Source organism: Alosa alosa, chromosome 17 (genome assembly GCF_017589495.1).
Source record: "Alosa alosa isolate M-15738 ecotype Scorff River chromosome 17, AALO_Geno_1.1, whole genome shotgun sequence".
Classification (NCBI taxonomy): Eukaryota; Metazoa; Chordata; class Actinopteri; order Clupeiformes; family Clupeidae; genus Alosa; species Alosa alosa.
In genome coordinates, this window is record NC_063205.1 from 399,439 (window position 1) to 416,006 (window position 16,568).

Here is a 16,568-nt window from a genome sequence, read left to right on the forward strand (position 1 = left end):
TGAATCCTTCAGGCATTCAAATTAAACTTCATTAAAAAACATGTATTTTTTTCTCCATTTCCTACCAATGATGCTTGCATGAAGGAAACATCCCAAAACAATAGCACCCATATAATTGTTGCTGTTTTGAGAAGTATTTATTATCTTATGCAAGCATCATGCAACCATGCAAAAGTAATGAAACTAATTATATCTTACATTACTAAAGCAGTCCTCTGATGTGCATGTCACAAAACATTTAAGTGAAAGTGCATGTATAACAATCTAGGCATAATAATGATTGTGATGATGACAATTTGATTTGGAGGGAGTGGGGTTGGGTACGTGTAGATGAGCCCTATGACCCCAAAGTCTGCCATGACTGGGCCTTAGGTCAAAGAAGTTTGAGAAAGGCTGGTCTACATAACCTGCATCAGATTGAGGTTTGCAGTGATGCGCCTGAAGGCACGGGTTGAGGACCCAGTCAGTTACGTCACAATATGCACAATTGTTTAAATTCATACCTACGTAATCACAATGACCAAAACTGTACTTTTTTTTTTTTTTACTTAAAAAAAAAATATTGACCTACCTACCGACCCATTTTTTCATTTTTTTGGCTGTTACTGCAAACAAGAATATTTTTAAGGATGGCCTTACCTTTTTTACAGACAGACACACACACACTTACCTTTTTTACACACACACACACACACACACACACACACACACACACACAAACAAACACACACACGCACACTCACACACTTACCTTTTTTACAGACACACACACACACACACACGCACACACACACTTACCTTTTTTACAGACACACACACTCTCTCATTCAGTCACACATTCTCTCTGATTAAAACACAGAAACCAGAGAAACATCCAAATGTCACTCACACACACTCACTCACTCACTCACACACTCATTCATTCACAATGTAACGGAAACTTGTGTTGCCAAAAGCATAGTGCACAGATTAGCTGCTCCATGTAGTGGTCATCTGTAGAATGGGGAAGAGCGCAACTCTCACACACACACACACACACACACACACACACACACACAGATTAGCTGCTCCATGTAGTGGTCATCTGTAGAATGGGGAAGAGCGCATCTCACACACACTCACACACACACACACACACACAGATTAGCTGCTCCATGTAGTGGTCATCTGTAGAATGGGGAAGAGCGCATCTCACACACACACACACACACACACACACACACACACACACACACACAGATTAGCTGCTCCATGTAGTGGTCATCTGTAGAATTGGGAGGAGCGCATCTCACACACAGAGTTTTTTCAAGGGCATAAGTAGGCATAAGTGCATTTTCAGGTAGATGGTTTGGGTTTTAATTTCATTTCGTTTTTAGTTGTCTGGGCAAGGCAATCTTGTGTTTGTTTGTTTGTTTGTTTGTTTGTTTGTTTGTTTGTTTGCAGACTGTATGTGTTTGTTTGTTTGCAGACTGTACCAGTTGTCCAAGGCGGGGAAGCTGTGTGTTCCTGCCATGAACGTAAACGACTCGGTGACCAAACAGAAGTTTGACAACCTCTACTGCTGCCGAGAGTCCATTCTGGATGGGTATGTGTGTGTGTGACCTATAAACTGACCAAATTAAACAAGGTTCAGGTAGAATGTCTAACCCTCTTGGCTATCCCCCGCTCCAGACTCTCCACCCTGGGTGGCAGGTCCTTCAGTGCCTTGGCCCCCAAACTCTGGAACTCCTCCCCCAATCTCTTCGTGCCTGTCCTTCTCTTCCTTTCTTCAAAGCACTCCTCCCCCTACCTCCTTCTCTTCCTTTCTTCAAAGCACTCCTCCCCCTACCTCCTTCTCTTCCTTTCTTCAAAGCACATCTCAAGACCTTTCTGTTTAATGATCACTTCTCCTCCACACCCAACACATAGCTCCATACAGATAACTTGTCTCTGTTGTATTGTTTTGTTTGTTTGTTACTGTGTTTCCCTGCCTTCCTACTATGTAAAGCGACCTTGGGTTTGAGAAAGGCGCTATTTAAAATAAACATATTATTATTATTTATGATTATTATTATTATTATTATTATTATTATTATTATTTATTATTATTTTAGGGATGCACCGATTCAACTTTTTCAGTCTCGATACTGATACCGATGCCAGGGCTTTGCGTATCGGTTCATACCCAAAACCAATCCGATATCATTGTTGAATTAAAAAACTGTATACTTCACCATGTTGAAGAGATAAAAAAATGTAATAAAATGATGATGGGCAAAATGTAACAAAATAATTTTTGTTATTATTATTATTATTATTATTAGTAGTAGTAGTAGTAGTACATATTTAAAAATGAATAATTGTACACCAGCAGCATTCAAGTTCACAGTTACCAAATAATAAATCTAACAAGCAAACATAAAACACAATAGTATACAACATTCTTCTCCCACCAAAAAAACGCTGTGCAGATAAAAATCCCATGCTAGTGATATACATTCAAACACCCCTGTCATAATGGTTCCCTCCACTAATCACTCACGAAACCCCTTTATTTACCCATAGTGGTGCAGTCCGGTTTCCCCACGAGAACCTAGGAAGTTCACACAGAGGGGTAGATTTATCAAGCCATTTGCGCCTGCTTCCAATTGCGCCTGACTTAACCGATGCAAGCTATTTACAAACAGGCCGTACTTGGGTAAAACCGACTGCCTGTCGCAGGATCTGAAAATGGAAAATTGCGTTTTCCTGTGTCATGCATATGCATCCAGAGAAGGGTCTGGGGAAAGTGGGAGTTTCGTGTTAAAAGGTAGGAGGAAAAGAGTAAAATGTGCCTGATTTAGTATTTCCCTGTATTTACGAAAACTGCCCATGAAACCGCACGTCCATTTTGCGGTGAAATATTTCCGCCCGGTAAAAGCAGGTGTTCATCCAAATTCGCCTTATTCACCCGGCAGCCAGGCTACAGGGCACACGGGCACAGGGCCTACTTGCCATTACACCTCAGGGAAATACAACCAGTGCTAACACTTTAGACAAATACATCTGTTCTTACCAAAGTTTCAGTATGGCCTATCTTAATGTAGTGGGAATCCGATTAAAAATGAACAGCATCTTGTGCATTTCTTTCAGTAATAAAAAGTTTGCACACCGCTTGCACAGCCTGAAAGGGCACACCTCGGAACTTCGTGAACACTGCTGCGATCTGCTTGCCGTATGGGTGGGAGGGCAGGTGTGTGCAAAGGAGGCAATAGAATGAGAGGGGGTAGTGGAACACATTTTACATAATACAGTGTTTCCCAGAGAATTGAATTCTATTTGTGGTGGTTGGTTTGTAGAATTAGCACAGCGTGGTTATGATGCTAACCAGATTTAAGCACAATTTAGTACAACCTGGAAAATCATTGTGTGGTGGTTAACGTTGATATTGTGGTGGGCCGCCAAAAATAAGTCAATGTATGGGAAACACTACAGTATTTTCGGGACTATAAGTCGCTCCTGAGTATAAGTCGCATCAGTGCGTCATGAGCAGGAAAAAAACATATATAAGTCGCACCGGACTATAAGTCGCATTTATTTAGAGATGTATTTCACAAAAACCAAAAACGGAGACTATGTAGCTGGATTATTGAGGCCAAAAATAATGTTAATAAAGACGAAGGAGTGAAGGCAGCCAAGAGGAGGGCAGGAAGGAAATTGCAAAGCAAAAGATTCACTGAAAGAAAATACCATGTGGTACACCAAAATGTATCTAAAATGTGGAGAATATGATGCAATCAAGCATTTTGGGCGATGTGGAGAGACAAGCCGGCAGCAGATTAAATGCTAGTCCACCTCTGAGAGTGTGCGAGAAAAAAAAGATGCACATTTAAAACCAGGGCCTATATTTCAGCGGGGGGTTGCGGGTATGTGCAAGTATTGAGCGTAATAATAAAAGTCCCGCAACTCTAGCCATCATAATGCGAGAAATTCCCACAACTTTTACAGCGCTGTCTGACGTTAATCTAATAATGCAGCGGCCCCACTGGACGGACCAACTCTGACTTCAATTGAACCCCGAGACACCCACGCAGAGACACCCACCCGCGCAGAGACACACGCGTGTGCGCAGGACCACTTTGGGGGTGCCTCTCTCTTGTTGCGCGCTCTAATTTCATTCACATAAAAGATAGAGAACTACAAGATAGAGAAAAATATAGAGTGTATGAAATGTTCAGCAAGTTGTGGGATATTTAACAAAAAAGACTGTATTGGAATATCATTAACCTTATATTATGATAAGTTTAGTGTAAAAAAAATCAGTGTAAAAAAATGCCGGAAACGGGATTTAGAATGTTGACAGAATTCACATTCACTTTCTCACCAACAACATAAAGTATGCATAAAAACGAATGATCAAGTCAGAAACAATGGTCTATAAGAATAAACCATTTATTTGTATATAAGCAAATGCTACAGTCAATAAGAATGACATAAAAAAACCTACTGTACCTTACCAGTAATACAGGAAGTAAGTATACTGTATTCATTGAAGACCATTTCGGAAAAGAGACATAAAATACATTTGATTCAACAAATACAACTTCCTTATATAAATCAGTATAATATGAAAATGATATACATATATAAAATGTATTATTATTTATGAAAAGCTAGGATTACAATCAACATCACTCAAAACTCAATTAGTTCTAAACATTTGAAAGTGGATTACATACTTAGAAGAAGCCTGTGGAGAATAAACACATACACACATATACACACAAACTCATACCCACACACACACACTTACAGAGGAGGATAAGGAAAGGTGGGGTGGGGAACCTGAAGGTTGAACACAGAAGAGCTATGACTCATTACTAAACGCATCCCCTTTTGCAGAATGCCAAATCTGACAGCAATTTGTTTATCAATTAAACAAAGTCGCCTACCGTTAGGTCTAGGGCCATACAAGCTACTTTAGTTTTATTATGTACGTTTTTTATAACAAGTTCCTGCTGTACAGGAATATGTACTTGATGGAAAGACGACAGAGTAGTAGTTGGAGCAGAAGGTGAGGCTGAAATTTCAACGGAAATGCCTGCCGGCTGTTGTGATAGATTTCCTCCAAAGTCTTTCTGGCTGTAGCTACCAAACCTAGGTTCAACACCAGATCCTGTATTGCATTGTCAAACTTGAAATAACAAGAAGTTACTGACAACGGCAATGTCAATGGAGAAAAAGTGCTTACTGGTATTCTGCGTTTTTTGGAGTACACAATATGTATTTATCATTTGGTCAACGTCCCCTGATCCCTGCCAAGACTTGGTTCCCCAGTAGCAATGGATATTAGGGAGGGAAGTGAACCCCATGTAAATGATCAATCCCAGAAACCTGTGAAACTCTTGAGGTCTTTGTCCCATGCCCCTGCACTGTTTGCATACGACGGCCTACTAAGCACAAGCTCCCATTCCTTCCGGTTGGTAAAACCACATATGCCTGGGACAACAATGTGAGTAAAAAAGAACATAAGTCTATTTCACACAGTGTTTTAGTGGAAGTCTGCACCATCCTACGGACGGCACATAAATCCGTCCCCTCATGGTCTGCAGCATTGTGAACGCAAGCTCATGAGCAGTCAGCTACCTCTTCAGGCTTGCGAGAAGGTCTGTGTAGGTCTTGTCATCCTCCATCTGAAACAACAGCGAAATCATAAAAATACCTTTATTAATGTAAAAAATAAAATCACAAAACTACAGATTTGTGCATGTATGCACACAAAAGAAGAGGTAGCCTAAACTATTGAAGCATCCTCAGAATATACTCGAAATATTTCTAAGTATGAAAAGTCATTTTATTACACATGGGTTTAGCTACCCTAAATCTGATTGCCTGGCTGGCATCAAGATAAAGACAGATTACATTTCACCTAGTAACAAACTGCTGAAATGCAATAATGACATTTCTGACAGAATATGTGATTTCACATCATGTTTTCTATAACTACATATTGAGAGGAGTTGTGCTTCATCTATTTCAAGTCATGCCATCTTAGAAAATGTTGAGACAAGCACGTCTGATTTGTTATTTAGAAGTTAACAAGCTAAAATAGTTCACACTACAGACTACACTACAGGTAACAACCCGAGGAAAGGCAATAAGTTAATTACATTTCTGACAGAATATGTGATTTCACATCTTATTTTCTACAACTACATATTGAGAGGAGTAAAAATATTGCTCAACTTATTTCATGTCAGAACGTAACGCAACTTGAAACGCAGCGCGTGCTATACTGTCTTGCTAATATAATGCTTACCTAACAAGCAAATTGGTACTAGAAAATAAATAGACATCAAACTGACATCAAAAGCAAACGAGAATATTGCAAGCAGTTATTAAACAGCTAGCTAAAGTTACGTGACGATGCACTAGCCCCCCCGCTAAGCCATAATGTTGACGCTGATAAGAAAGCATATTACTGTCAAATAACATGATTTAAGGACTTCAAATTAAGATAAACCATAACTAGAACTGATGTAAAAACAATATTACCTCAGTTTATCCAGCTGTGTGTTTTCCAGTCGAGGTAAACTCCAACTTAAGTGCAGATGGCATCCGGCTGTCCACGTCAAATGCACCGACTCAAGTGAAAATACATTTTCTCAAGTATCCAAAACATTTTACACCATAAACCCCTTAACCAATCATATCAAATTGAAGCTTGTTCAATCTCAGCTGTCATTGGACAGCTGAGATATTAGACGATTGGTCATTGTTACTTTTATAACGAAATTAGAACGGTCGGGCTCGTAAGGGTTAAGCACGTTGTTTGACAGGCTTTCAATCACTATTGAGATTACAGTTGACAAAATTGTGGTAGCCGAAATCGCTGCTGCAATTGCCTTGTCTAATGCTAAATTTGTTTTTCCACTAAGCCTACTCCAAATAAGACACCTATGCATACCCCGTTGGCTATACGGCATGTTAAAATTAAATCGGTTGAAAAATAAAGACTTGAAGACTTGGGCTAAAGTTAATTGAGACCTCTAAGCTTGGACGCTAACCTTGGAGTTAAGTTACAATATGCTTCGTTGACTCCCAAAATGGCAACAGTAGAATTCTCGCATCTGTGACATCAGCTAGGAATCCTCAATAGCCAATAGCGGCCCTTCTGGAATCCTCAATAGCCAATAGCGGCCCTTCTGGAATCCTCAATAGCCAATAGCGGCCCTTCTGGAATCCTCAATATTGGCCCTTCTGGAATCCTCAATAGCCAATAGCAGCCCTTCTGGAATCCTCAATAGTGGCCCTGATAGATAGATAGATAGATACTTTATTGATCCCCAGGGGTAATTCAAGGTCTCAGTAGCATACAGACAACACATTCACTAACAGCAGAAAAAGTCGTTAAAAGTATATAATATAAAAACACAACTAAGCAATAAGGACCGTAGAAGATAAATAATATACTAAAATACAAATTATACTAACTAACACTTAATCTAAATAAATTCTAAAAACAGTATCCACATAGTGGTGATTAATCAATCAAGAAATCAATCAATTCTGGAATCCTCAATAGTGGCCCTTCTATCTCGCTTCCTCTTATTGTGTGTGTGTGTGTGTGTGTGTGTGTGCGTGTGTGTGTGTGCGCGCGCACACGCATGGTTATCAAATAAGATTTTTGCCTGAAATGCACATCCCTGCAATACACATTAAGTACCTTGTTGAGTTGGATTTTGACCCCTGACATTGTGTTTGTTTGTTTGTGTGTGTGTTTGTGATTGTGGGTCGAAGGTTGAAGAGAACCACTGATGTCATGTTTGGAGGAAAGCAGGTGGTGGTGTGTGGATATGGAGAGGTAACACACACACACACACACACACACACACACACACACACACACACACACACACACACACACATATATACATACACACACACATATACATACATACACACACACACACACTATCTCACTCACTCACTCACTCACACACACACACACACACACACACACACACACATATTCACACACATGCACATTCTCTATCTCTCTCTCACTCGCGCGCACACACTCACAAACTTACATGTTCACACACACTCTTGCTCACACACATTAATATATATGGGTGTTCAGACACACTCTTGCTCACACACATTAATATATATGGGTGTTCACACACACTCTTGCTCACACACATTAATATATATATGGGCATGTTCTTTCCTGTACAGGTCTGTAAAAAAAGAGACCACTGCACATTTTTATGATGTCATCCTACAGTTGCTGAGTGACATTTAAATGAGTTAACGGTGATATTCAAATGCAAATTACAACACTGTTTACAGCTCTTCGAGTCCTACCGTGACTCAAAGAGCTGTAAACAGTGTTGTAAGGCTGCGTGTACACAACCCCTTGGAGCTCCAGTGGAATTTTAATTTCATGATGAGAATTCTTGGTCTAACCGTTCATGTGCCGTTGAAACGTAAATAGGCCATCCATCAGGCCAGCACTATAACTCCGAGCGTGGTAAACAATATTTCAGGTATTTCAGGTAGTAAATTCTCCCGTTAAGAACCAAACCAGATTTTGTTTAAATCTACACACCTATGGCTACTGAAAAATGTAAGGTTCATTTAGCAAATGTTATTTATTGAAGTGTTAAAACACATCGTTGTTTTAGAATTTCTGAACAAAAGTGGGGATAATTGGGGGTGTTACGATAGCATCAGTCCGTTCATGCAATTCAAGCATTATTCAAATGAATAGCAGTTGCTCACATTACTAGCCAAAAACCTCCCATTACAGCTTAGTTTCGATGTGCATATCACTTTAAACGACAGTACTGAGCTAGCTAATAACAATGTAGATAGCTAGCAAGCAATGTAGCAGGGATTGCAATGTAACAGGGACTACTTACGCCATGAGAAAAGTATTCCTGCAGACTTCAGGACTTTCAGGACTTTCTTTTCGTCTGCGGCTTTTTGCTGGATGTAGTCATTGCCGAAGTAACTACTGTATGTCTGTTTGCCTCAAGATGGCCAATGATTCGCATGTCCTGCTACTCTCTTTTGGCAGCTATTGACAGCTTGGCAGCTATATCACTCTGTATTTTTTACATAAGCTCTGGAGAAAGTTTGAACCAGGGTCGCTGTATATTAAGTAGCCATGTGTATCGCTTGTAATGTGCAGCTGATTGGCCGAAAAAATAACAAAAGCACGTCAATGACCAACTGCGTAGTTCAGTATGGAAATTAGCTAACTTCCAGCACAAAGAGAGAGGCAAATTTTTTCCAAAAACTATGCCCAATTTCAACGGATTAAAATGTATACTTTTAATACAACCATAGCTGTTATTCGAAACATGGAGGCTTCTTCATGACTTCAACTTGCACATTCTGCAAAAAAACTAAAATCACTAATAAAAAAAAAAAGCTTAAATTGTGTTTTGCGCAATTTCGTCGAGGCCGACTTGCTGCTGGTTTTCATATGGCGGGTCACATATATATGTAAGTGTGTGTATTTTTATATATATATATGTGTGTGTGTGTGTGTGTGTGTGTGTGTGTGTGTGCAGGCAGGTAGGGAAAGGCTGCAGTGCGGCGCTGAAGGCCATGGGCTCCATCGTCTATGTGACAGAAATCGACCCCATCTGTGCCCTGCAGGCCTGGTGAGCTAACACACGCGACGCTACAATAACATAATACACACACACACATAATATCCCACACACGCATCAAGGTTTTCGGTATTATCACAGTATTTTTAAAAGTATGTTCAATATGTTCAGAAAACACTGATTGGCCTACACAAGCTGAAATAGTTTCAAAAAGTGTCCCGTTCACTTTTTCATGTTTAATTGGCTATGTGCTTATAGCTTAACTTACCCTACCATGACTTGGAGTTTGCTATTTCTGTTATTTGGATCCAATGAGTGAGACCAAAGTAAGTGTTCAAAATAAAACTTTAGGCTACTGTGTTCTCCTGATAACGTGAGTGGAATGGATTTCATGTGGACGGGAACATAGAAAGATGGAGAGTGGCTACATGATACAGTGCACGTTTTGCGGTTCCGCCTTTTAAAATGAGGTGTAGCCTAATCCGAATCCCAGTTAAAACCATCAATTAGACAACAGAATCAGTAGGGTACCAGTTTTGTTTTATTGTACCAGGCCTACTGTATGTCAAAAGCAGGCTCAGATGAAGCTGGGAAGGATTAAACACACGGTTTCAACACTGCGGTAATAAGCCATGATTATGATATTTACAAAAAAACGGTAATTGTTATCGTCAACATTTTTATCGCGGTTTACCATTATACCTGTAATCGTTACATCCCTAGCACGCACACGCACACACATTCACACATACGTACACACACATTCGCGCACGCACACACACACACACAAAATATGCATCTTTTCCCATCTGTGCCCTGCAGGCCTGGTGAGCTAATCCATAGATACATCCCCAAAACAGAAAAAGTTGGGACATTGTGTAAAATGCAAATAAAAACAGAATGTGACAATATAATGGTCTCGTAAACCCATATATAGCAGCAAAAAGGACATCGACAACATATCAAATGATTTCAAGGAGATTTTCTTATTCTGTCTCTTTTTCTCTCAGTATGGATGGATTCCGATTGGTCAAACTCAGCGAAGTCATCCGACAAGTGGACATTGTCATAACTTGCACAGGTATTCTAAACACACATACACAGTACACACACACATAGTACACACACAGTACACACATAGTACACACACACACATAGTGTACACACACACACACACACACACACACACAGTACACACACACACACTCACACTCATAGTATACACACACACTCATAGTGTACACACACACACACACATAGTACATACACACCAGCAGTAAATTAGATCAGTTAGTCGCACTAGCTAGTCTCACCTCACACACTTTCAATAAAGCTGCAGTCACACAAACACATACACACAAACATGCACACACACACACACACACACACACACACACACACACACACTCACACAAACATGCGACACACACACACACAAAAACACACACCTAAAATTCACCTAAATACACTAAAACACAATACACACACACACACACACACACACACACACACAGTACACACACACACCTCACCTAAAACACTCTCCTAGCTCAGAAACCCACATTGCTCACCTAAAACACTCTCCTACACACACACCTCACCTAAAACACTCTTAGCTCAGAAACCCATGTCAGAGTGTGCTCTTGTCAATATATCTGTGTGTTTGGGTGCGTGCGTGTGTGTGGGTTTAAATGTGTGTGTGCAAGGGCGCGGGATGGGGGGTGCTGAGGGTGCTGCAGCACCCCCTGCTGGCAGGAGCTGGATTTTTTAAAAATGATTATATATATTTTAAAATAATTACTAATTCGCTGTCTGACATTATTAATATTTTTGTACGTGAAATGATGAGTCAAACGGCAAAAAAGGGTTATGGATAGGTTCGAATATAGGCTACTAAAAATGAACAGTTATAGAGATCAACGTGAACGTGAGTCAGTGACGTGACTCACGTTCGAGCGAGCAGGCTGAGGCTAGCACTAGTTGACTGGAAAGTTAGTTGTAGAAAAGAATATGTCGCAGAAAAGGATACACAATTTTTTTCATCCGCCATAGTAATGTGGCAAAAATTAGCAAGATTTCATCTGATGTTGTACTTGATGTTTCCTCGTCCACCGCTGAGGCAAACTCTGTTGGGGCAGCTGAAGAGCCAGAGTCTGACTCTGAAATAACGTTAGCAAGCATCTCGGCTAACGTTGGCAGCACCATCATTGCATCTAGCACTAACGTTAATGTTTTAGAAGGATTCGAAAAGCCCTGTCAGCCAAGCGACTTCAGTTATCCTGGAAAGAGGTTTGGGACAGAAACTTTTGAATAGTCTTTTCAGCCAGGCTGGTACTCAAAGTGGCAATGGCTACATTATGTGTCGGATAAGGACTATGTGCTGTGTTTTGTGTGCTGCAAAGCTAAAGAGAAGGGGTTCCGTCATGTCGAGGGAAATAGTTCTTTTATCAGTGGAGGATTTGCCAACTGGCGCAAAGCTACAAGCAAATTTTCCAACCATGATTGCTCTGGCCTTCACCTGGAGTCGGTGAGAATGCTGGCATCTCTCAACCAAAAACCTAGGCAATTTATCAGCAATTATATCTGAAAATGTAGGAAACGAACAGAAAGTCGCGAGGACTGCACTGGAGCTGTTGTTCAGATCTATTAGGCTTCTTGCTCGTGAAGGAGTTCCATTGCGGGGGCATAACCATCGGGATGGCGTTCTCTGGCAAATGATGTTGGAGCGAACATACGACAAGCCCAAAGTACGTGAGTGGCTACTGCGAAGAGACAACTGGATGTCAATTTTATGAGGGGAGATAAATTAGGACATCCATTATTTTTATTATTCAGCACCCCTGGTCAAAAATAGGATCCCGCGCGCCTGTGTGTGTGTGTGCGCACATGTGTGATGAATAATGTGTCTGTGTGTGTGTGTTTGTTTAATGTGTGTGTGTGTGTGTTTAATGTGTGTGCGTGTGAGATGAATAATGTGTGTGTGTGTGTGTGTGTGTGCACTCATAGGCAATAAGAATGTGGTGGTGAGGGACTATCTGGACCGCATGAAGAACGGCTGCATTGTGTGCAATATGGGCCACTCCAACACTGAGATCGACGTGGTAAGAGCACCCTGTGTGTGTGTGTGTGTGTGTGTGTGTGTGTGTGTGTGTCTGATCGACGTGCTAAGAGCACCCTGTGTGTGTGTGTGTGTGTGTGTGTCTGATCGACGTGCTAAGAGCACCCTGGTGTGTGTGTGTGTGTGTGTGTGTCTGATCGACGTGGTAAAGAGCACCCTGTGTAGCCCAGGTAATCTGATCGACGCGGTAAGAGCACTTGTGTGTAATTCGTGTGTGTGTTCGATCGACGCGGTAAGAGGCACTCTGTGTGTGTGTGTAGGGTAGGTGTGGTGTGCGTGCGTGTCTGACCGACGCGGTAAGATACCCTGTGCATGTGTGTGTGTCTGGATCGACGTGGTAAGAGTTATATTCCCCTGTGTGCGTCTGTGTGTCTGATCAGACGCGGTTAAGAGCACTTGTGTGTGTCTGTGTTCGATCGACGCGGTTAAGATACTCTGTGTAAGCCCAGTGTGTGCGTTCGATCGACGCGCTAAGAGCACTGTGTGTAATTCAGGTGTGTGCGTCTGATCGACGCAAGAGCATTCCCTGTGTAGTGTGTGTGTTCGATCGACGCGGGTAAGAGCGACTCGGTGTGTGTGTGTGTGTCTGATCGACGTGGTAAGAGCACCCTGTGTGTGTGTGTGTGTGTCTGATCGACGTGGTAAGAGCACCCTGTGTGTGTGTGTGTGTGTGTGTGTGTGTGCTCCGAGTTCTCTTTGAAATGAACTCCCAATGTGAATACTAAATAAACTGGAGTCCCTTTGTTTTGGCCTCTTTCTGGTCCCCTTTTAGTGGACTCAGTTCGGTTCTTTTAAAAGGGACGATATGGGAAAAACCTGCGTATGTCATGACTGAAACGCTAGTTGGATTGGCAAACTTAAAAACAACCGCGGTTTTAAAAGCTGCAGCTGTAAGTCTTCGATTGAGGGGACTTAGCCAAAAATGTTTAGTGTTTACAACTCTCATGCCCCCTCCCCCACTACCACCGGAAAGCACCCTCTCATCGAAGCTTGTGCTCGCTAGCAAAGACTACACTGCACCAGACTGTGATTCATGTCAGATTTCACGTTCTCTGATTCGACTAGAACAACAGGGAGCTGTGAATTTTGCAAAACAAATAACTCCGCTCTAGGTGGAGGTAAAAGTGCTGGTTTTTTTTCTAAAACCGCCGACGATATTGTTCTTGTCGGAGCATAGTGTCGGTTTCAGGAACATGATCAAAAATCTTAAGCCAACTGCAGCTTTAAATGTAAATGCATGTCCTTTTTTCCTTAGATTTTGGAAAAGTTATTGAAAAAATAGTGTGGGTAGGCTTGTGTTAGGAGCAGCCTGGTTAGGAGGCTATGGGGTAGGGTTTGGGTTAGGAGGCTAAGGTTTGGGGAAACTACGGTGTTGATTCAATGCAGAACCATAAATAAGAGGCAGAATCATAAATAACATCATAAATAAGATCTTGGGAGAAGTCAATAAGGTTGAACTATGGTGCAAGTTTGGAGAAACTACAACATTGATTCAAATTAATTAGGTTGAACTCTTCAGAAATATTTAGATTCGAGAGTCCTAGGTGTGTGGTAGGTGTGTGTGTGTGTAGGCAAGCCTTCGGACCCCTGAGCTGACTTGGGAGCGTGTGAGATCTCAGGTGGATCATGTCATCTGGCCTGATGGCAAGAGGATAGTGCTGCTGGCAGAGGTAAACACACACAATATACACACACGCACACAATACACAAGCACACAATACACACGCACATACACAATACATACACATACACATGCACACGCACGCACACAATACACACACACGCACATACACAATACACACACAATACACACACACACACACACACACATACACACACACACACACACACATACATACATACATACATACATACACACACACACACACACACAATACACGCACACACAATACACACACGCAACACACACACAATACACACACACACACAATACACGCACGCACACACAATACACACACGCACACACACACACACACACGCACGCACACACATACACACAATACACAATACACAAACGCACGCACACACATACACACACACACGCTACACATGCACACACACACACGCGACGCGATGCGACACACACACGCCACAAGACAATACACACACACACACACACACACACACACACACACACAATACACGCACACACGCACACACACACACACAATACACACGCACACACACAATACACACGCACGACACACACACACAATACACACACGCACACACACACACAATACACACACGCACGCATACACACAATACACACACAATACACGCACACACACACACACAATACACACACGCACGCACACACACAATACACACACACACACACACACACACACACACACACACAATACACACATGCACACACACACACTTAATACACACACGCACGCACACACACAATACACATACACACACACATACACGCACGCACGCACACACATACACACAATGCGCACGAACACGCACGCACACACACACAATACACACACACACACACAATAATAATAATACACACACAATAATAATATTCACAATACGCACGCGACACACAATACATATTCATTACAATACACACGCGATTAATAATACATACACACAATGCACACACATATACACACACGCATGACACACATACACAATGTAATACATATACACACACGCATCGCATATTAATACACATACCACGCACGCACACACATACACACAATACATGCACGCACGCACACACATACACACGCACGCACACACATACAGACAATACACACGCATAATACATCACATTACACACGCACATACACATACACAATAATACAATACAAGCAAGCACACACAATATTAATGTAATGCACACATACACACACAATACACGCATCGCTATCATTGACACAATACACGACGCCAATAATAATAATATACACACGCATTTCATTACTACATAATACAATAATACACAATATACACACGCACGCATATTAATAATAATAATACACACACGCATTACACATACACACACGCATCGCATTAATACATACACACAATGCACACATATACACACACGCATGCACACATACAATACACGCACACACACACACACACACACATGCACGCACACATACACACATACACAAGTACGCATACACACATATACACACATATACAACAATACACGCACGCATACATATACATACACACACACACGCATGTACACACACACACAATACACGACGCATACATATACACAATACACACGCACACACATACACACATATGTACATACGCACGCATACACATACAGATGGGCTACACGCATACACACACACACACGCATGTACACATATACATAATAATAATATATTAATATAATAAGTACACACATACACACACACACAATACACACACGCACGCACGCATACACACGCATTAACAAACACATACACACACACGCACATCCACACAATACACACATACACACACGCATCGACACACACACACACACACAACAATATATAACACACAACACACACATCGCACGCACACACACATACACACACACGACTCCATTACCACACACACATACACACACGCGACACACACACATACACACACTAAATACACAATACACATACACACACATCGCGAAGACACAGACACACACGCCACACATTCCACACACACACACACACATACAATAAACACACACAACACACGATTAAACACACAATACACGACGACACACACAATACACACGCACGACACACACACACACAATACACACACGCATACGCCAATAATACACACACGCGACACACAATACACACACACACAATACA

At 41.5% G+C, this 16,568-nt stretch overlaps 1 protein-coding gene across 5 annotated transcripts in view; it reads left to right on the plus strand.

The window, feature by feature from the left end:
• Positions 1-16,568, plus strand: part of ahcyl2b (adenosylhomocysteinase like 2b) — a 74,321-nt gene that overhangs the window by 43,288 nt on the left and 14,465 nt on the right. For all 5 annotated transcript variants that reach the window (XM_048267869.1, XM_048267870.1, XM_048267871.1 and 2 more), the window contains 6 exons: positions 1,469-1,585; positions 7,759-7,822; positions 9,547-9,635; positions 10,595-10,665; positions 12,591-12,685; positions 14,274-14,372. In XM_048267869.1, coding sequence (XP_048123826.1) covers positions 1,469-1,585; positions 7,759-7,822; positions 9,547-9,635; positions 10,595-10,665; positions 12,591-12,685; positions 14,274-14,372 — 535 coding nt within the window. The remainder of the gene's footprint in view (positions 1-1,468; positions 1,586-7,758; positions 7,823-9,546; positions 9,636-10,594; positions 10,666-12,590; positions 12,686-14,273; positions 14,373-16,568) is intronic.